General features: G+C 42.2%; 1 protein-coding gene across 2 annotated transcripts in view; it reads right to left on the reverse strand.

The window, feature by feature from the left end:
* Positions 1–14,800: 14,800 nt before the first annotated feature.
* The window catches only part of ythdf2 (YTH N(6)-methyladenosine RNA binding protein 2), a 37,260-nt gene continuing 30,489 nt past the window's right edge, over positions 14,801–21,571 (reverse strand). For both annotated transcript variants that reach the window (XM_047611603.1, XM_047611604.1), the window contains exons 3-6: positions 20,992–21,071; positions 18,263–19,960; positions 16,775–16,840; positions 14,801–16,185 (exon numbers count right to left, since the gene is read on the reverse strand). In XM_047611603.1, coding sequence (XP_047467559.1) covers positions 16,162–16,185; positions 16,775–16,840; positions 18,263–19,960; positions 20,992–21,071 — 1,868 coding nt within the window. In that variant the 3' untranslated portion in view covers positions 14,801–16,161. The remainder of the gene's footprint in view (positions 16,186–16,774; positions 16,841–18,262; positions 19,961–20,991; positions 21,072–21,571) is intronic.

A 21,571-nucleotide genomic window follows, 5' to 3' on the forward strand; every position in this document is an offset into this window, starting at 1 on the left:
GACTCCGGCGTTTGTTTGTTTGATTGTTTGTGGAAGATATTACCAAGCAGTAGTGTGACTCACAAGCAGTTTGCACCTCGACTCAATAGCTGCCTCTGATTAACATCTGAACAGAACAGGAGCCAGCCAACCAGAAAACTGTTTTGGCGATTTAGTGTAATTGTGGCTTTGCTAAAGTCTCACTTCGCCTAATTAGAATAATAAATCATGCCGCCTCGTTGTTTTCAAAGGGCCCTCCATCGTCTCGCCGAAGCAGGTGGGATTGTAGGATGGTGTGAAAAAACAAAGGGTTTGATTGCTCTGCTGAAGCTACAGTCAGTTAAAAGCAACGTGGCGCTCTCCGGGGATTCATATTCAAAAAGTAAGCCGCATCAATTCATGGAACAGAGTGGGAAAAGCGAACTCGACAAATTTTGATTCATATGCCGGCCCATGCTTGACTTCACTTGACATAAATCACTTGGCTCATTGGAAAATGGAGAAAAGAGATGGGGGGGAGGATTGAATGACATGAAAGGATGAGGGGAGACTGCATGGTGGTCCTTCTCCAAGATGGTTGTTGTGTTCGTCAGTTGCTCAGGCATTCATTGATCATATTACACGACCTTGCAATGTAGCATTCATTTTGTCAGAGAACTTTACTGACACAAAGTACAAAGTTAATAGCAGCAAATATAACTATAAATAATGAAATATAATTTCTGTTACAAATTATAATCGTTAGTAGAGCTGCAATTTACAATTACGCCCATGAATTAATTTGTCTAGATGAATCAGTTTCATTAATAATAATAAAAAAGTCAGTTTCCCACATCAATATTGTTGAATGTCTAACGGTTCAAACGTCAGATATAAGCAGATACATTTGAAAGGCTTAAACCAATCAACGTCGGGCCTTTTCCAAAATAACCGAAGCGTTTCTACTGATTAAATTGAGTTGAACATTTCAGCTCAAGTAACAATATTTCTCCTATCTTTCAATATTTTAAGAGTACACCAAAGTGAGGCAGAACAACAAATTCTGAAGGTAAAGAAGCATTACTGATGAATAATATATACCTCTTTCTTAGAGCAACTGTGGCAATTTTCCACAGCGTAAAAGGAAGTGCATGTCTGTCTCAACCATTCCTGTTCAACAGTGATTACACAGTGTCACACTTTTTTTGTGTGTGATTTCATCTCATTCAACAGTTGTGGAGTCTGTTCGGGATGTGTCAGTGCCACTGAGATAGTCTGCCAGTTCGCCGGCTGCCTTTAGAGCCACGTCACATATCATTTCATTGTGAATTTTGAATTAGTTTTTTCAGCTGTACAGATAATAATTAGACCTGATTTGTTCAGGGATTTTTGGTTTATTGTAAAACATTTGCAGAGGAATCATGTGATATTAATTCTAAAAGCTCTTGTAACTCAGTATAGTATTACACGGATGGTTAAGGGACAGAGTTTAAGTTTAATATCTCCTTTTGAAGTGATAATGACTGAAAATAAAGTACCTCTTTCCCTTTACAGTACGCTTCTCTGAAACCCACCTCCACACATCAGATTATTTAGGGATCTATTAGATCTCTGTTTATCCCCTTTAAATAACGTAATGCACCTGATGAGGGTTGATTTCTATTGGACACATTGTTCCATATTTGGTAACATGACAAACTCTTAATTGTACTCCAGAAATTTGCATTACGAATGTTCTGCATGCATCATGAGGAACATTCGCGTCACTTCTGAGATTTTCTCCTCCAGAAAGAATCTGAATACGTTTCATTCAATAATTGGAAAAAACTACTTGCAGTTGGCAAGAATTTGGTGACGTGACATGAGATCAAAAATGCTGAAAAATGTATCCCTAACCCAAACTTAGTTCCAGTTTTCCTGCATGTCCATCTTACAGAAACACCAAGCATCTGAGTAACTACAGAGGTTTTTATTCCTGACAGGATTATGTGTGACATTTATCATATGTCACAGCCTCCTTGATCTATTTCTGTTGCGCTTTGTTGCCATGAAAAATACTGTAAACGTCTCATCGTTGTGCTTTTTGGAGCATATAATGCGACACATCTTATTAAGTGCACAAGAGCACCAAAGGAAAAAAACAGTGAAGTCATGTCGATGCACTGTTATTATTATTATTATTCATGTATTATAATTATCCCCACCTTTTCTGCCTCTAATATGAAGTAATTTTTGTGAATTTTCTCCTTTTGTCTTAAATAATTTAGATTTATTATTACATTTTTTTTTAATTTATAAATTAATGGGAAATAAAAACTTGATCACCGGATATTACACAGCGATGCAAGCAGAGGGAGAGGAAATAAGCAGATAAACGCAGAGAAAGCAAGAGGTGATTTGAGTAAGCTGAGTGCAGCTATGTAACACCAGTCCACTTCCTCTCCCTCTCTCGCTCTGGCGCTCCACCCGTGCTAAGAGTGGCTGGGCTAAGCTACTCTTGCCCTACATACAGCCTAAACAGCAGATTACTGACTGTCCCTCTAATCCCATGCACCAGGGCATGTGCCACTGTCACCATGCACCAACCACCCAATCACCCTGCAGCCACGGTCACAGTCCCCGCTGTTCCGTTAGATGTGCACCCCCCCCCCCGCTCCAGCCTTTTATATCTCTGTTTTTGGTCAGTCATTTTGGATTTTTGGCTTTAATTTGATCCGAATACATGGAGATATCGAAATATTTGCCTTTCCTCGCCTCGAGTCTTCCCTAGCAACAACCTGTCCCATCCTCAAGCTCCTGGTGCCCCCCCCCCCCCCCCCTCCGCCCTCTCCCAGTGTTAACCTCCTCATGACCACCTGGCATGGGATAGCTGCCTTCAGTCCCTCAGACTCACCTAAACCACCAGGCCTGAGATTAGGGTTAATCTGGACCTTGTGTCATCCTGTATCTATCCACCACCCCCACAGCCCCATTCTTTCCTCCCTCCCCGCCTCCCTCCTTCCCTCCCTCCTCTTCAACCAAAGAGGCTTTGGTTTAAAATCCTTTATTGTGAACCCCCGCTCCCTTTGCAGTGTCTTTCTGCCTGCTGCCAACTGCAACTTTTCCTCCCGTACCATATCCTCAGCCAATCCTGGAAGAGATACCGGTAGAACCTGTCCCCAAGCTATGCTGGTTAAGAGATGCAAGCAAAGGATTTTTTTTTTTTCATTGTCTCTCCCTTCAGTATAAATTTTGTATTAGGCGAGAAAGTTTTGCACACACGCTAACGCTGGAATGAAACGCTCGCTTGTATTTAAAGTGTCTGTGAACACGCAGTCATACGTGATTATAGATGAATGGCGTGTGCTTATTCAAGAACTCATCCTCCACTCACTGTCCCAATCATCCACCCCCTGGTACATTTAGAGAGCTACGCTCTTCTGGTCCTCTCCCCCCTGAGGACAGAGCGAAGACATGGAGGCCCGAGTTGGATGAAGAGACGCTACAATGGCGCAGAGAGAGCAAAGATGCGTAGAGAAAGAAGACAAAAAGGGGGGAAAGATACAAAGCGTTAAAGCCCCTTTCCATTTTTTTTTTCTTTTCTTTTTTTTGTCTCTGGAAATAAATGGCAAATTCTCCCTCTAGCAAAGTCTTGTGTCTTGAGTTGAAAGGCCAGGGGAGAGCATTTGCAAGACGAATACTGGTAGAAAAGGAGAGTGAGAGGTAGGGAAGCGGCGACAGATGTAGGCCAGAAATAAAAGGCCTTAATGTAAGGGGGGAACGAGAAAAAGACCCTTGAGCGTGAAAACCTGCAGAAGTTGCGATAAAAAGGGCGCAGAGGACACGCTGAAATCATCAAAAGATGCCGAGCTCATAACGTTAATGTCAAATTCCTTGTTTAATCCTAATCAGCCAATTTGTTGAGTGCTGTTTAATTTGTTCCGATTATACACTGTGTGTTCGTTTATTAATAAGAGCGGGTGCATGTAAGATAATGATTATTTATAGGGATTACTCACATGATGCAGCAAACCTCATCAATCCTTCGAGAGGCACACACTGCATGAACACAAACACTCGTAATGTGAACTCGATGGCGTTATCATTTACGCAGCCATCGTTAATACGAGGAGGTAAGACGGGTCCTCGCGGAATCCCGGCGCACGAGCAGGAGGAAGCAGGAGTGACTGGTAGAGCGAGAGTGACTGATTAAAGAGGAGAGAACATGCTGAGAGAGGAAAAAGTCCGAGAGTGAGGGGAGAAACGAAGAACGGTCAAACTGATTGTGCGAGAGTGCAAAATGTCCACAGAGAGCAAGAAAGAGGGAGCGGGCGATGTAGTTAATGGATGTAAATTAATTGCTGTCATGTGGATTCTGATCCCAATAAATCAGGGTCAGTGTGGTCTGCGGTGCCATCTCTCCAAGGCTGGGAAAAGGCAGGAGGGAGCCTTGATCGGATACACAGAGACACACGTCGGCACACACAAAGTCACATAAACACACATGCACATACTGCAATTGAAATACCGGCCTCAAAATGCTTGAGAAAAAATGAGATCATCTTCGAGAAAATTCAAGTAAAAATGAAGTCATATTGAAATACAAATATATTAATCGCCTTGCATGCGATGTGCCGAAACAATCCCCTTAACTTTGAGGAGCTTTTGCAAATGCACCTTAAGTCCAAACTGAACGTAGGATGCCAACTAGTGCAGACCTAACTGGGTTATAAATGCAACGTGGTCCAGTGAATTAGCCATGCTTATTACGGGAAATTGCCACTGTGCTTTCTGCTTAACTAGGCTGCAAAATTGATTTACCTTATTTCCCCAGCCTATGACCATCACAAAGACATCCTGTTATTATGGGGGCTATAAGCATTATTGTATGTGTTGATCAGAAATTATGTGAGCCATGTATTTTAATTACAAATCACACAAGGGCAATTTAAAAAAAAAAAAAAAAAAAATGTGTTGCCCACACATTGGAAGAAACCGCCGTGCTACACCACGAACTGGAAAAAAAAATCTGCCCGCTGATGTTAACATCTAAAAATAAATAAATTAAAAAAAACAAAAAAAAATCTTACTCTCGGTATGCTATGTCCCATATTATATACAGTACACTGTGTTTTCTTTGATACTGTATGCCCTAAAGCAAATCACTCACGTTCAAACAATAATATCTGAACATGAGAGAAATGGTGCAAAATGGGAAGTAGGTCACGTAGCAATTTATTTGACAAAAAGGGGTGGGGGTGGGGAACTGGGGCATGGTGTGTGCAGCGGCAGCAGCAAAAGGGAAGGGTGTTTTTTTTGGGGGGTGAGCACAGATCAGATAGTGTGATGTTCTGTGAGAATGATTGTACACATGGCTGGCCTGGAAGTACAGCTACAAGGACTCGTTGAAGAGCTGTTTGCAGAAATGAAAAAAAAAAAACCTCTTCCTGATTTTTTTTGGTATATGTAGTGTATATTACAAACCACACACACACACAAATCAGAGAAAACACACTGATCAGAGGCTCCGGTGTCTTCTGTAGTGAAATCGAAGCTGATATTGCAGTCACTGGACCATATTAGCACAGCTGACATGGAGAGCGTCAGCAGCATTGATCAGCTATCAGTGAACTACGCCCCCAGCCCTGACACAGCTACAGCTGAGCCACGTGCATCGCTGCTGATATTTACGGAGTAAATACCCAAAATCCACATAACCTACAGTAAACACATGTATTCTCCTGCACAGACGCCCACGTCTTCGTAAGCTCTCCGGCTTCTTCCTGATCCCGCTTAAATCCCGTCATCGCCGATCATCACGTTCATACGATTCAAATGCACGAAAGCCCATGCACCTCCGTGTCCCCCGCTGACCCAGAGTGCTGCACTCCACAACTTAAATAATAAAACAATCACTCGGAGACGGCGAGGAGGCTTTCGCAATGGCTGAAAACAGGGGGTGATCGTGTTTGTCGTTTTGCGGGAATGAAAAGTTTTAAAAGGAATTTTCTGTTGTTGCCACATGAGAAATCAATTAAAATTTCATTTGGCGATTCGCACATTTCGAGATTCATTTCAAACAGCGCTTCAGAAACGAGAATTGGATTTCCATTGATTAGCTTCACTGACATTTCTTTTCGCAATAATCAGGGTGTTGTGCCTCCCTGCACAACTCAAATATACATAGCAGTAAAATCCTCTTTGTTAAATTTGAAAAAAAAAAAAAAAAAAAAATACTGTAACATCTGTCGGAAAGATTATGACATGAATGTTGTGGTACGGAATTAACAAACATTTACATACAACAAATCAATCCGTGGGGTATTAGGTTCCAGAGGCCCTATTTGCATATTGAAGGACTGTGCACTGATATACTCTCAGCACAATCTAGACAATCTGGGCAGACTGCGCTGAGGACCTGTAAAGCCACATTAACACATGAGAGAGGCTCTGGAGCACCAGTCTTTTCTAATGACTCGATAATCCGACCCAAATGCTGCCTGCTTGCTAATCTCTCCATCAGATTACCAAACTAGGGACGAGCACTGCCTATTTGTCCCGTCCTGTCTCGCTCTCTGTCTCCCAGCTTGTTGTCTCTTTGTATAATCGCTTGCTTCTTATTTCTCTGTATGATAAAAAAAAAAAAAAAATTCTTTTCGCTTGCCTCCCTGTGATCTTCCTAGCTGTCTGCTAGCAGGGTTGCACGCCTGTTCGCCCGCTCTCATCCCCTCATGTACGAGCTTTTAAAATGGAGGGGCGAGGCGGTAGGACATCAAAATGCAGCTACAAATCTCCTTTCTATCGTCATGCCGAAATGCACAAGGGTAAACACGCGTACATACATATGCAGGACAGTATGCGTGAAATCTATGGCATGTTATTAATGCCCATAAATTATAAAGCTCAACCTTTCAGCAGTAAATACTGGTAAAAAAAAATAAAAAAAATGCCACAAAAACATACGAAGGAAAAGGATCTTCTCTTTTGCTCATGCTCTAATTTGAACCGTCGCCGTTCACATTCACTCATCTCTCACGAACGGAAGGCCAAGCTTTCTGTATTGTTCCACCGTAGGTCTCTGCTGTTAATGCTGTGCATTTTGTGTAAACAGATATTTACTTATGTTGTTTTTGTCACACATCAAGCATGTCTGATTATATATATATATATATATATATATATATATGTGTGTGTGTGTATACACTATAAAACACTGTTTTTGCCTGCAAGGCCCCTCAAATATCTATTTAATTTTACAAAAATCCTTCCTCGTCTTTATCTGTGTCTTCATCTGTTCCTATGCATGAGTTTGTGCGTGTCTGGACTGACGTGCGTCTCCTTCTCAAGCACCGCAGCTCAAACTGCTGCTGACAGTCTGCAAAAACTTTTGACATTTAGCTTTTCACAAAATAACACTCGACGCCACTAATACCAGCTGAACGGGCCTCAGAATTATTCCCCTGTATCTGGCACTTTTTTTTTTTTTTTTTTTTTTTTGCAGATTTCAGTGACGGGCTCCAGACGGATCGTATTTTCCACGGGGAAAAAAAAAAAAAAAAAAAATGACACATCAATTTTTAAGGAAATTTTATTCCGTCAAGGTGTGTAATTCCAAACGATATTTAAAAACAGATATTTTACGCTTTTGGCTGAAATTGAGATCAAAGGGAGTGGAGCGAAAGCGCGTCAAATTGCCACCGTGGAGACGTGCACCCCGTTTATCCTGCGTGATTTCGGAGGCGCGTGACAAATATCGCAGCAGAGGTCAAATCGTATGATTCAAAGTTCCAGCATCGCCTGGATCTACACTGTTACTGATAACTGAACATAAATGACCATAATCAACCTGTAATAAATATAAAGTAGGATTGTTAAATATATTTGATATTCTGATGAAAATAATGGGTTTATTTTATATATATATATATATATATATATACATATACAATCTTTGGCGATAACGTATGACACACATTTTTTTTTAATAAATAGGACTGACAGCCATTATAACAAATATTACAATGGAAAAAATTTTAAATGCAATGGATAGGTCAAATCACGAACACATGAAAAATATACTCATGCAGGATGGATCTCTTCCTGCACAGATATGACAGTTGTAGATGTCAACACATTTCAAAATAATGAGAAAGGTTAGGAGCGAGGATTTCGGGGACGAGCTAAGTGGTGAAGTGAGGCATGAGACAGGGAAAAGCAATGGAGGGCTTGTGGAAGCAAGAGAAATGGATGAGTAATAATAAAAAAAATATATAAAGAGGAGAGGTGAGCTCTGGTATATTCAGAGCAGAGAGAGGAAGAGGAGGAGGAGGGGGAGGAGGAGGAGGAGGCGGGCGGGGGTGTCGGTGTGGCTGTCCATTTCCCCGGGATCAGCTGATGGCCGTGGATGATGGAGCGGAGAAGGGTCAAGGGTCAAAACCTTGCATTGTCAGCCGAGCCCTGCTCTCTCCCGTGGGGGTCCCCCCTCCCCTCCCCTCCCTCCCTCCTCCTCCCCCCTCTCCTCCATCCATCCCCCGCTGCCTCCTGCACATTTACATACATTTATCAACACTGCGCGTCGTTGTGGCTCACCAGGAAAGAGGCTGCACTGCATGCATTACTGGCTGGCTGCCCCTGCAGTCTATGCCGCTGCAGCCCGGCGCGTCCACCGTGGAGTCACGCGTTTAACCGTTTTCTACCGTGCCCGGGCGCTGGTGCACGCTACGTGTGTGAATTCTGCATCAAAGGTAGCGCCGGCAGAATATCCGGACAAAATTTGTGCGCCTACGTGCACATCTGTGTGTACGCGTGTGCAGGACAACACAAGGCCTCCCATCCCATCCCTCCCCATCACCCAAGAATTAGGCCTACCCTCCTCACCCCTCATCCCCCCTCCCATTCCCACCACCGCCCCCCCACACCCCCCACCACACATACACACCTCCCCCACTTTGCCTGTGTAATCCCTGCCAGCTGGCCCTGTTGGCTAATCCCTCTTGCACTGATCAGCTGGGCCACGCATCCAGTACGGGACAGGACAGGGACAGGGGCAGATAGGGGCGGGACGCTCTATACGTGTGTGTGTGTGTCTGCATGCGCGTTTGCGTGCGCGCGTGTGTGAGGTGGGGGGTGGTGTCGACCAGAAAGCATAAATTGAAGCCCGTGCCTTCGCCTCGGCGCAGTCTGTCTGAGTGTGAGCCAGTTGCCTGTTCCTCCTCGTCCGTCCATCCCTCATCTCTCTCCTTCTTCTCCTTCTCCCTTGGATCCTTATACATATATACCTACGCGGCTTATATATGTATATTTTACACATTGGGCTTTTTTTGTCTTCCTTTTCGGTTTTGTCTTGAGCAGATCCAAACGGATTTTTCGAATGGTGGTGACTGGGTAGAATTTAGTTTTTTTTTTTTTTTTTTTTTCCTGCTACTCTCTCCTCTTTCCTCTCCTGACTGCATGTGTGACACCTGCCTGCCTCCCGTCCCTTCAGCCCCCTTCTTGTCCGCCATCCCACCCCCCCCTTGTGCCTGCTCCCCTGCTCTTCCCAACCCACAAGGACCTTCACAGGATGGAGCTGCGCAGTGTCACAGCTACAACTACAGCAGCAGCAACAACAAAAACAAAACCAGGACCGAGGACCCGGAGGAGGAAATACTCTGCAGCTTCTCTGCTGTTTCTTTTCTTTTTTTGTTGTTTTTTTTGTTTTTTACTTCGTCTTTAGAGAGGAAGGATATATTTGATCTTGTTTGTGCTACTCTAGGCAAAAATAGATAGGGGATTGAGAGCAGTGGTGGGGAGTGTAAAAAAAAAAAAAGAGAAGGATTTCAGGTGTAGAAATTTCTCTGTAGAGTCCTGCACAATGGCAAAGAAGCTAAATATTTCCTCCCTTGTGCCAACCATTTTTCTGAATGATCAATTTTGTGCAGTTGTTAATCCCAGGATGGACACTGTTGTTATTTAGGTCCTGTTTTCCAGCCTGTATATGGCCATAGTTACATGCGCAGAGTGCACACACACAGAGAGAGAGAGAACAGTAGAGAAGAGATGGAGAGTAGGAGGGAGGGAGGGAGGGAGGTAAGAGGGGGAGGGTGGGGGGGGAGATAACGACACACACAGCTTTACCAACTGTAATGAAGAACTGCTTGGTCTGGTTAAACCGTACCAAGCTCTTAACCAGGAGCAGTGGAGGCAGTGGCGTAGTGACGATAAGGCATAGCGGTGCATCGTAGTGTGTTCTCATAAATATCAAGTCGCCATCCTTTGTTTTGCTCTGAGGGGGAAGATGGTCTGCAGGAATGGTAGCAATCAGGTAGCTGGGCTGCTGCTTTCTTTATGGTGCAACAAAGGTAGCTTTGCTCGCTCTATCTCAATCCCTGTCTCTCTGTGCTCTCCTCTCTCTGTGGTGCTTTTTAATGATGTGCTGTAGCATGCGTGTACAGAGAATGTCTTAATGGTGTGAATCCTGCTTTGATCATCACTAGATGTATTTTCTTTTCCTTTTCTTCTTTATTCATTTATTTTGTTGCTGGACGAGCTTTCTTGCACATCCACGAACGCATGCATGCACTGACACACCGTGGGGCTGCCTGAACGGAAGGATCACACCGCCTTGTACCATGTGTTATTTTCTTTTATGTGTGTTGTCTGTAAAACGTGATTTCGTCGCAAAGGGAGAATGCATGTTAGTGTGGGATTAGCATGCGATGCACTTTGACGTGTGGAAGGACCGCATAGCCGCCTCTGAGCCCGCAGGGATGACGAGGGGATCACAGGTGAGGAGAGAGGAATGTCAAACCGAGATGGACGGAAATATATTTATATATATAAAAAAAATAGGACCAGCATGTCAGCAAATAGTGCACATGTCAAAAACGGCTGAGGAGTGAGATTACAAAAGAGGGAAAGTGTCGGTAGATGCACGGTCAGCGACGGATCGTGACAGAATGTGCAAACTAGCCGGGAGCATTTCCGAAGTTTAGGTTTGAGCTCTTTGTGTTCACAGTGGACCTTGATTTAATTTCAATACAATTAAGGCACGCGGTGAATGCCAAGAGAGAAGCCACAGTCTTCGCTCACCTGAGAGACCAGCACTGGTAACAACACAGATGGACGTTCCCCCAAGATCCTATGACATGTAAAGGAGAAGTGACAGGACAGTGCTCCTAAGACAGGTGCGCAGATCCGTTAGCGCAAACTAGAAAAGATACATTATGAAGACATAGGAGGACGCCATAATCTCTGGACATCAGTTTACTAATCTGCTGGTTTCCATCATGTCAGAACAGACAGAGCTGTAGGCAGCCTTCCAGTGTTGGTCCTGTGGCCAAATGGACAGAGGGATCACACTAGGGGGATTTGCCATGTGGTGACAGAGGGCCACTTCAAAGGTCTGTGTGTTTACGCATGAGCGTCCACTTGCCCTGTCTGAGAGGAAGATGAAAACCAGGGTGAAAACGCTATAAAGGCACGATGTGCTGCTGGAGAATTATAGTTTTTGTTCAGTTCTGCCATTAGGCCCATCGTAAAGCGCAACAACCTCCACACTGATTCTCATGCATGAATTCCCATAACTATCAGCCACCAAAAAAAAGAAAAAAAAAAAAGAAAATACATCTTTTACTCATTTAAAATTATAGTATTTTTGTTTGGCGAGTTTCAAATGTCACACCCTTTGTCTGTGTTTTTGTTGTGCAAAAAGAAGTCTCAATAAATAAATCATTCCACTACATTTCTATTTGTACCATCTAGTATTTCTTCAAAGTAATAAAAAAAAAGAAAAAGGGAAAGGAAAAAAAAGCGCCCAAAGCACATCAAGTGATTTAAATAATGAGCTGCACTTCTACTCTTATAATCACAGAGCTGCATCAGATGATTCAAGCTGCAAAGTGCTGTAGGCAACAGAGATGAGAGTTGACCTACATCACAGATGATGGAGGCAGAATATGCAAACAAAAAAAAGAAAAAGAGCAAAAGAAATTGTGAAGATTTGTTGACTTCCTTCAGTCTGTTTTATTCACTATTGTAGCTTCAATTGTCTTGAAGGCTATCGTGCGGTAAAGGACGCGAGTCCGTTGGTTTATCATGGGAAGACAGGATAAAATCATCACGAAACAGTTACACAGCAGAGTATAAAAACGCAGACAACACAGATTTCAAGATCTAAAAATATAAAAGCCACATATATTCTGCACCCACATCAGGGCCTATGTGCTTACCATGCTAGACATTTCATTATTGCCTGTCACCCCCCACACACAATTAGAGCATGCAGAGAGCAAGTGTGCCACATATGTTACCACGGAGGTCATCAACTGATTCCGGGGCCCCCTTTTTTTTTGTCTGTCTGCACATTATGCATTCTCAAAACTCTCAATACAATTGGGACACAGGGAGAAATGCGAGGCGGGAGGGGAGGGGGTGACACTCAATATATCAACAGTGCAGGGCGAGAGCAGGTGACTGCATACAGACCCCCTCCTCACGTGATATAAACATCTTCATTCTTATTCCTAAATACACTGCTGCATTTAGTTTAAATAATGCTGTTAAATCGAGGAAGTTTTTCAACAAAAGTTCTTCAAAAAAAAAAAAAAAATCAAATTTTTACATGTAAAATAAAAACTACACGTGAACAAAAATGCGTCCAGTAAGGTGCACGAACAACACAACATATTCAAATTATAAGGATCTATTTCAAATTATTGGATATAAAAGAAAAAGAAAGGGGTTCGGATGCGGAGTACATTTCATTTTTTTTATCAGCATTAATTTCTGCCCTTTACCTATAGACAGACTCGCTGAAACAAAATGCTCGAAAAAGGGGAGAAGGAAATCTAATTTAGTCATGTAAATAGAGGTCGGGTTGGCGACATGGCGAAGCGTCACTAATGGAAGAAAGAGATGGATGCCTTATGATAATGAGGGGAAAATAAAGCAGAACCATGACCTTGCAGTGCAATATGAACCCGCAGACACCGCGCATTTAATGTGGAGCTCTCTCTGCCTGAACAATACTTCTTTCCCACATCGGAAATAATGGGCACAAAATAAAAAAAATAAAAATGTCTGAAATATTTCTCCCTATAGGTGAAACAAACGCGGGGTCGCAGTGTGATGCTTAAAATGTTGAGTGAGTGGTGTATGAAAAATAATATCCTCATCGTATTCCTTATTTTTAAACTGTTTATGGACGAGTGTAGATAAAGTTTAAAAGATTGATAATAAATCAAGCGCCTCTTGTTAATTGAATCAATGCGAAGTCCTTCAGTCACAACACCACAACTTAGTTTACGTCTCTATCCCCTGCATGCGTTTCACTCCATGCGCGCACTAAGATATGAGCTCTAACCTCCTCCTCCTCCTCCTCTTCCTCCACTTTCTCCCTTTCTTCTCCTCCATCGTCTCGGTGGATGTATCTGCCTCCGCTTCGCGGCCGCTCATTTGCATCCCAGGAGGGGCTAAAAAGGCGTCCCCAGAGACGCACGGATAAGGGTCACGGGAGATACCCTCGAGGCAGCGTGTTTGCCACGCACCCTCGACACGTGCCGTCGACCTCCCCTCTCGACACCCGCACAACACACAGACAGAGACACACTTTTCTTCCCACAACAATACGCTTCAGTCCCCCAAAAGCTGAGTGACGGTCACCCATGATCTCAATTCTTCTTTGCCATTCAAAATAAACATTTCTTGTGATTATTGTTACATTTTTTTTTCTAAATTTGTATTTGCATTAGGCCGTAATGTCATTGTTATGTCGACAATGTGCAGAGGAAAGGAGAATTAATCCTATTTTTTAAATTACTTAAGACTATAAACTAAATTTCTATCCTTAGAAAACTATAATGTAAGCTATATAACTACATAAAAGGTCTAATAAATTCACGAAAGCCTACAAAACATGGACTGTCGCGTTTCTTAATTAAACAATATTACTCCGACCTCCCCACAAAATGTTTAAGAAACAGGTTTTTAAATTTCAAAAGGAAATACTGAAAATTAGGAGCCTATAATTTACATTTGCAAGAGCCCTCACACGTACATACAGTAAACGCAACACACAAAATCATAGGGAAAATAGGGATGATACCTTTTTGTTGTTTTTGAAAAAGACATTTTGACTAGACTATTGGTTGCTGTGATATGCGTCGTGGTTTTCAGCAATTAAAAACAAAAATAACAAATAACATATTTGAGAAGGCCTCGATTCTGGGACCAGTTTGGGAAAAACGGCCAGATTAGAAAAGGAGCCTGCACTTTGGTCCGGATGGAAACAGAGCAGCAGTGAGCAGTCCTTTGTCGCCCTCTTGTGTCTACTTCGTTCAGTGCAGTTATGGTAATGAGGAGAGAAAATGGCGGATTGCAGTGTGATTTGTACACGATAAGATAAATATATATGCATTTAAATTGGACTTCACCTTTTCACAACTTTTAAGCCAACCCTGGCCATATGAAACGGTATCAGCGACGCCTTGTTCACAGTAGATATCAAACCAAATCACTGCTAATTAACGCACCGATAAGCAGGAAACATAATTACCTTAAGACATACATTTCGCTTTGCCTATATACACACACATATATATGTATATATATCGGAGTAAGGCAAAATCAGTTGAAGCAAATTAATGACATGTCAAAAACAAAATTTTACTGATTACTCAGTGCACCCAAACAGATAAATCTCACCTGCCCCCCAAAAAAGACGAAAAATAAATCACAACCAGAGCGAACAGGGACAAGAGGCTAACCACGTGACTGCAAATAGCCAATGAGGAGAAGAATCCACGTTTGACTTTGTGGAGCATCTTTATTATGCCACAAATAAAAGCCAGTAGTTCTGAAAGAGGACCTTGCGTTTTTTTTCTCGTTTTTTTTTTTTTTTTTTTTTTACTCACCAACAATGACATTCTCAAAATGGTTGAAGCTGATTGTGATATTATAATATGTATGGTCGACTGAGCAGACAGGAATCTGGGAGTGTGGAGGCAGGTTTGGAAAGAAGAGCGATAAGAAATGCAGAGTGCTATGGCGTAAATTGAAGGCTGGTGGAAGAAGGTGGAGCGGGGGGGATTGGATATGAAAGTTAGCAGAAAAAAAAACATTCATATACCCATGAGGGAGAAAAAAAATAAAACATTAACGCAGACATGCTTGCATGACAAAACTGCTTTCCACAGTCAAACAAGGGGAATGCACACCGTTCTGCTGAATATACCACATTTATTACTTTGAACTGATTAATAGAAAGAGTGGGGGCAAGGCCACTCGCATCACTGTCTTTAGAAAAACCGAGGAAGGAGGAGAAAAAAAAAAGAAAAGAAAGCAGCTCGTAGCAACAATTAACTGTCCAAGAGAAAGAAAAAAAGAGGGTAAATTAAGTCCAATGAAGAGGGCCCCAATTTTTTTAGACCATAAACATCTTACAGTGAGCAAGGCTCATCAACTTAACATTTCTTCTGCTTTCAAACACTTGACCCCATTCCCTACTCTTCCTCTCCAGATCCTCCCGACCCGTCCTCCCCCACATACTCCATCCAACGCATGGGAAAACAAAACAGAGGGCCTTTCTGAACATCTGCAGTCCTCTCAAACAAAAACATGGCAGGCATGTACAAAAGATTCTGGAGTGAGCGTAGTTGGCACCCGCCTACGATGAAAATCCGCCAAGGAAGAAACTCTGTTGGGTCCTGGTTGAAGATTTGTGCATCCTCAGAAGACAAAGGGCTGATGTGAGGGGTTACAAAGAAAATGAGACAAACTGCCCATTCTTCACTTTGGGGCACTATATTAGCCAACACTACAAACTTCTATTGGATTTGTGTGTTTGTGTGAGAATTACAGACTTGCTCTTGGACCATAAAAACAGAAACGATCCTTTCATTTAAAAAAAAAAAAAAAAAAAAAAGGGAAAAAGGAAAGAGCAGCATACAAGGAAAAAAGCATATGTAGTGGAATGGGGTGGGGCAAAAAAAAAAATTTCACCTAAGGATGCTATGCATTTAGTTGTCCTATGATAATCGTTTCCTTTTCTTTTTTTTCTTTTTTTTACTACAAGTTCGAAGTAAGTCTTTAAAGTCAAAAGAAATCAAAGTCTTCATTTAGTTTTTTTGTCCTTTGTTAATTCTTCACCCCTATAAGAATTTCTTAGAGATCTGGATGTAATGACGTAATGGGGTGGACAGGGCTTTAGAGGGGGCCATTGCAGTCTTTAGACCAAATCACCAACTGTTACTTGACTCGTCCTTGGCGCTCCTAGAACAAAACAAAAAGAAAGGAATTACATCAGCGAACAGGACAATAGAAATGACAGATTTTTTTCCCACTTATCACATTTGGTCTTTCATGCAACAAAATAACCACATTTAAAGCCTTACAACCAGGGCTCTTTCTTCTCACCTCACTGTTTAAGATGTTTGATCACTACAGCATTGAACAACTGACTTAGACACAATAGAGAGAACATAATGGATCTGAAAATGTATGGCAGAGTCCATCAAGTATTAAAGGACAAATGAGTAGGAGAACCTAGGATGGCTGCCTCTTACAAAAACGCCAAAGGCCCTCTCTTCAGCTATTGTTTGGTTTGTCTGTTCTGGGTTACTATAGAAACATGAAAGGACAATAAGCTGACCTCTGTGGAAGAGGAGGATTTGCTCTCCATTTAGACGGGAATAATTTTATCCCAAGAAATGATTCAATTTTATATCAGGTCATCATATACTAATCAAACTGATTATTAATACAAGCTTTTGCTTCTGCTCAAAGATCCTCCAATTCCTACTCATTGGTTCTTTAAACCCAATCTGAACCGTTTCCAAAAATGACAGATGATGCAAGTTACCTGAAGCCTGTAATGACTCCTGTTGCTTGGGTTGCTGGGATATGGCTCGCTGCCTTGGACCTCCACCTATCACACATAGGAGTGAAAACTGAGCATAACTGGAAGATCTCACATTCACACAGAAAAGCAAACACGTCTCTGAATTCAAATAAGACCACTTGTCATAAAACATAACTTGGATGCCTGTCTAGATTACAAACAGCAGAGTCTGACAAGCATTAGCACAATCCATACAAGCTGAAAGCTAAAACGTAGAGACCGTAGCTTAACAAATATATATATTTATATCCAATTTCTACGGTCTGTTTTATTGCCACACACACAGCCACGGAGACAAATATCTTAGTTTTATATCTGCTGGTTAGGCAGCGTAGAACTGAAACAATTCTGCATTTCTCAAATGAATTCATGAGAACAGTTATGCAGCTGCAAATGCATTAAAATAAATGTATATAATCATATAAAAACAGCTGATATACTGTTCATTTTTGAAACAGTGTCTTGCTTGACATCTCTTGTAAGAAAGCTCACACTAAATGCCACTAAGTGTAGCCGTCAAAATGTAATACGAGACAGATTTCAAAATGAAAATGACCAAATCTGTTCCCTGAATTCGTGTATCATAGCTTTTAAACAGTAAATCTTAACCTTCTGGCAACACATTTCTTTGACTTTAGCAAGCTTTCAGTACCTTAAAGCAAACCTTTTAATCTCAACTTCACAAAGATACAATAAATGAACAGTTTAATATATAATGCCCATTTAAAAAAGGCTAACAAGCTGCTGTGGATCTCAGTGGATTTTGTGTGGTCTAAATGTGTAAGGTTAGAAGAATTTTTAAAAAATGTACTGTGCAAAACATAAAAGCCTACCCCCCACTATACACAAAAAGAAACTGCAAACAAATGTTACTATAAATATATAACCTGCAATTTGCATTGTCTTTTCCCTTTTTTTGTTCTTTAGGTTAGTGTTTACACTTAAACAATAAGCCACAGAGATTCTTTCCCAAAACCAAATACGGTCTTGTGACACAGGGAATATCTTGAGCAAGCTGCACAACAGATACCGCTAATAACGCTGTCAAAATGAAACTAGATCATAAAACAATTAAAGGGATTTTCAGATATGTCCTTATGTAATCCTCTGAAAATTTCCTGTTTATAACTTCATAGTACAGTGTAAACATAATAAAGTAATTTTCGGTGTACTCTTTGTTCCCCAAACAAGGCATTACATGAGTGATGACAAGAAAATATAAAACCACATTGAAAAACTGGAAACAGAAAAGTCACAAAATGTCCTAAAGTGAACACAGTAAATTATGCCAAAGATCTCAATCATGCAAAAAGCATGTTGTCCATGCACGGCCACTCATAAAGACTTCATACACCTCATCGTTCGTTGTTTTTTTTTTTAAGTTAAGAGCACTCTTTTTTTTCATTCCCCTGTTGTATCATTCACTTTATTCAACATTAACTTGGTTACCTTTTTCACACACTCTTCCTCCTCCTGACGCTTCTCGTAGTGAGAAAAGTCATCAAAGATGGAAGTGGTGTGTTTATATCCAGCGATGATCTTAAGCACCTGCCTGGCCTTATCCAGCGGCACCTCCTGTGTGTCCCGAGAGTTGGTCACTGGCTTATTTTCGTTGTTCTCCAGTCGAATGTGCCTCAGCTGACTGTTGGGAACGTCCTTAACAAAGATCCAGCGCACATCAAAACGACCCTTCCATTTGTCCTGCGACCACACGCCAGCAGACGTGTTGTAGTCCACGGGTGAGCGCATCTCCGCTACCCCACAGAAGTGACCACTCCCGTTGACGCTGAACAGAAGATAAAGTGGCCCTTTGCCTCCAAGTGAACGGTAAGCCGTGTCAAGCCTCTTGTTACCATGCTCTGTGCTGCACCAGATGTTGTACTTGATGGAGCGGTGGATGTCATCCTCTGAGTAGCTCTTGATGATAAACACCCGCCCCTGTTTGGGATTCCAGTCAAAGTCCTTGGGGTTGTAATTGTTGACCATGCGCAGCTTCTCTAAAACTGGATGAGGTTCAGAGGGAACCCCAGGAACCACGCCCACACCAGAAGAGGTGGGAGGTGACTGGCCTGTACCGCTCCCACTGGCATCCCCAAATCCATTTGCCCGGTTCCGTGGAGGGACCCAGCGAGTAGGCTGAGAAGGTTGCTGCTGTTGGCTTGGAGGTGGAGGGCCCTGGGAGAGAGGAGGCTGGGGCATTTGAGTCATACCTGCCTGCGCATTGGGCGGGAGCTGATGCTGGCCCATCTGGGAAACAGGTGCAACCAGCTGTCCATTACTCAGGGGCATTTGTGGGTTCCCTGCAGCAGTAGCTCCAGGCTGTGGTGAAGCCTGATTTGGCGGCTGCCCATTGGTGGGAATAGAGGGCACCTGCTGAGGAGTGGCAGCTTTGGGCATAGTGCCCTTATTGTCCCAAGTGCCGATGTCCATGTTGTGTTTAATGGGCGGAGGAGGCAAATTTGCGCCAGCCATGCCACCCTTGGTTTTAAGCTTGGGCTGAGGCTTGGCTGGCTTGCTGGCAATATCGGCCCAGGATGCGGGCTTGGCAGGGGTAATCGAGACAGGAGGCATGCTGGGAGGTCCAACAGATGATACAGGGCCAAGGGGACCACCCCCAGGCAAGCCAGAGCCGACCACCTTAGGAGCCATGTCCCCATTACCTCCCGGAGCAGCACCACCACCAATCTTAAGCCCTGCCATACCCTGGTCAAGGCTGTTCATACCAGGTGCTTTATTAAGTGGCTCGTTGGCAGCAGGTGCAAATGGGGACTGTCCGTCGATCATGGCACCGCCAATTGAGCTGGGAGCATAGGCATAGCTGCTGCTGTAGCCAGAGCTCTGCGGTGTCCCCGACTGTCCCTGAGAGCTGCTATTACCCCATGCTGCAAAGTCGATGCCACTGGGGAAAAAGTTGAAGCCGTGCTGGCCCAGGAATGGGTTGCTCCCCAGGGGGCCTGGCTGGCCAAACATAGCGTCCGGGAGGTAGTGGGGTTCCCCATTGCTCAGCTGTCCATAGGAGGCCAGATAAGGCATAGGTGGGTCCCCACCTGTGGACCATGCTGCCTCATTCAGGGAGTAGGAAAATCCTATGGAGGGGCTGTAGTAGCTGGGCATGTACGAGTCCGACATGGCCGTATAGGCATTGCTCTAAAGAAAAAAAAGAAACGGATTCAGTGAAAACATGCTCCTTGTAACAACACACTTAACAGTTACAGTAGGCCTCTTAAAAAGTGTACATCTTATTATTTTAGATCTAAAAACATAAGATGAGCAGATATTTAATTTACCATGAAGAAATTAAGTATCTATGCCAATCCTGCTAATCATCGGTCTTCATCATCTCCAAACTACTCAGTAAATACACAACACTGTGTAATTTACTATGCAATTTACTTTTTCTTCATTGTGTTGAGCTATAGGATGCTGCACTCCTCCAAGTGCAAGAAAATACATACTCCACTGTTCTCCTCAAGAGAATAGTGCACTGTGTCTACTGCTGCACAGGGGAACGCCATCAAGCATACAATAAAAAGAAATAAAATTCAAGGCCAGTGAAATACAGGATAGTCCACAAAAGCGCTCATTCCAGCTGCACATCATTAAGGTCTATGGGATACAAAAAGCAAGTGATATTGCTGGTTGACAAATGTGCTTACCGTCTTTGGGTAAATATTTTTCCTTTAGCCGTTTGTTAAATAAGTAACAAGAAAGTTCATCATCGAACTCATCTTCAATGACTTATATTTGTTAAGTATGGAACCTTTTATAATGCGTCTTCTCTTACTAATTGCGTTCCCAAATAGCTATCTATACAAGAATATTTCATACAGACGTAGCAAATTATGTGCAAAGATTAGGAATATTTTGAGGCAAAGTACAATGACGTAAGATTAATTAGGCATTTATAAAATGATGCCATCAGGTTATTCTTAATGTTGATGGAACATGTGCTATATAATAACTGGCCAAGTGTACACACACACACAACTCTTACACAAAAAAAATGATAACTGAATTCTAGGTGGAAGTTACAACCTGCTGATTTTATCTTCAACTGTTTAAAAGATCTGTCATAAACAAAAACGTAAAACCTGAAACTCCTGTTGTTGATAAACAAGTGATGTAAATAAATAAATAAATAAAATACACCCGAGGACAACCTCTGGTCAAATGCTTACCTGTCTGGCCTGAGTATTCAGGTAAGGCTCAAACTCATCATCATTCAAAGTATCCTTTTGGGTCACAGCTCCGTTTTGCACTGGAATAAATGAAACGAAAAACAACCACAGATGTAAACAGTGTATGGAAAATTGTGCACTCCAGAGATGTCACGTCAATATACACTGCCATCATCATGGCAACAAAACCACTCCATGAATTTGTTTCAGTTTCAGAAGGTTTTCAGGTTAAAACTTACTAAGGTAACACATCACGTCCAAAACTGTACACTAGCTACAAGTGATTACATACCAACATAAAACAACAAACTAAAAAAAAAAAAAAAAAAAAAAAAAAAAAACAGATTCAACCATAAACTAACCAATTAAAATGTATGCCACTAGCACAATTTCAGTTGCAAAATACGTGCATGTTAAATGTTGATGAACATGTGGGTCATGGTTTGTTTTCACAAGTTTGTGAGCTCTACTGTGTGTGATGACAAGAGGCTCTCTGATACTGAATCAACACACATATAACGTTATATATATTTTTTTTAATTTATTTATTTATTTTTTAAATGTAGCAAATATAGGCCAT

This window comes from Mugil cephalus, chromosome 17, assembly GCF_022458985.1.
Source record: "Mugil cephalus isolate CIBA_MC_2020 chromosome 17, CIBA_Mcephalus_1.1, whole genome shotgun sequence".
Taxonomy (NCBI): domain Eukaryota; kingdom Metazoa; phylum Chordata; class Actinopteri; order Mugiliformes; family Mugilidae; genus Mugil; species Mugil cephalus.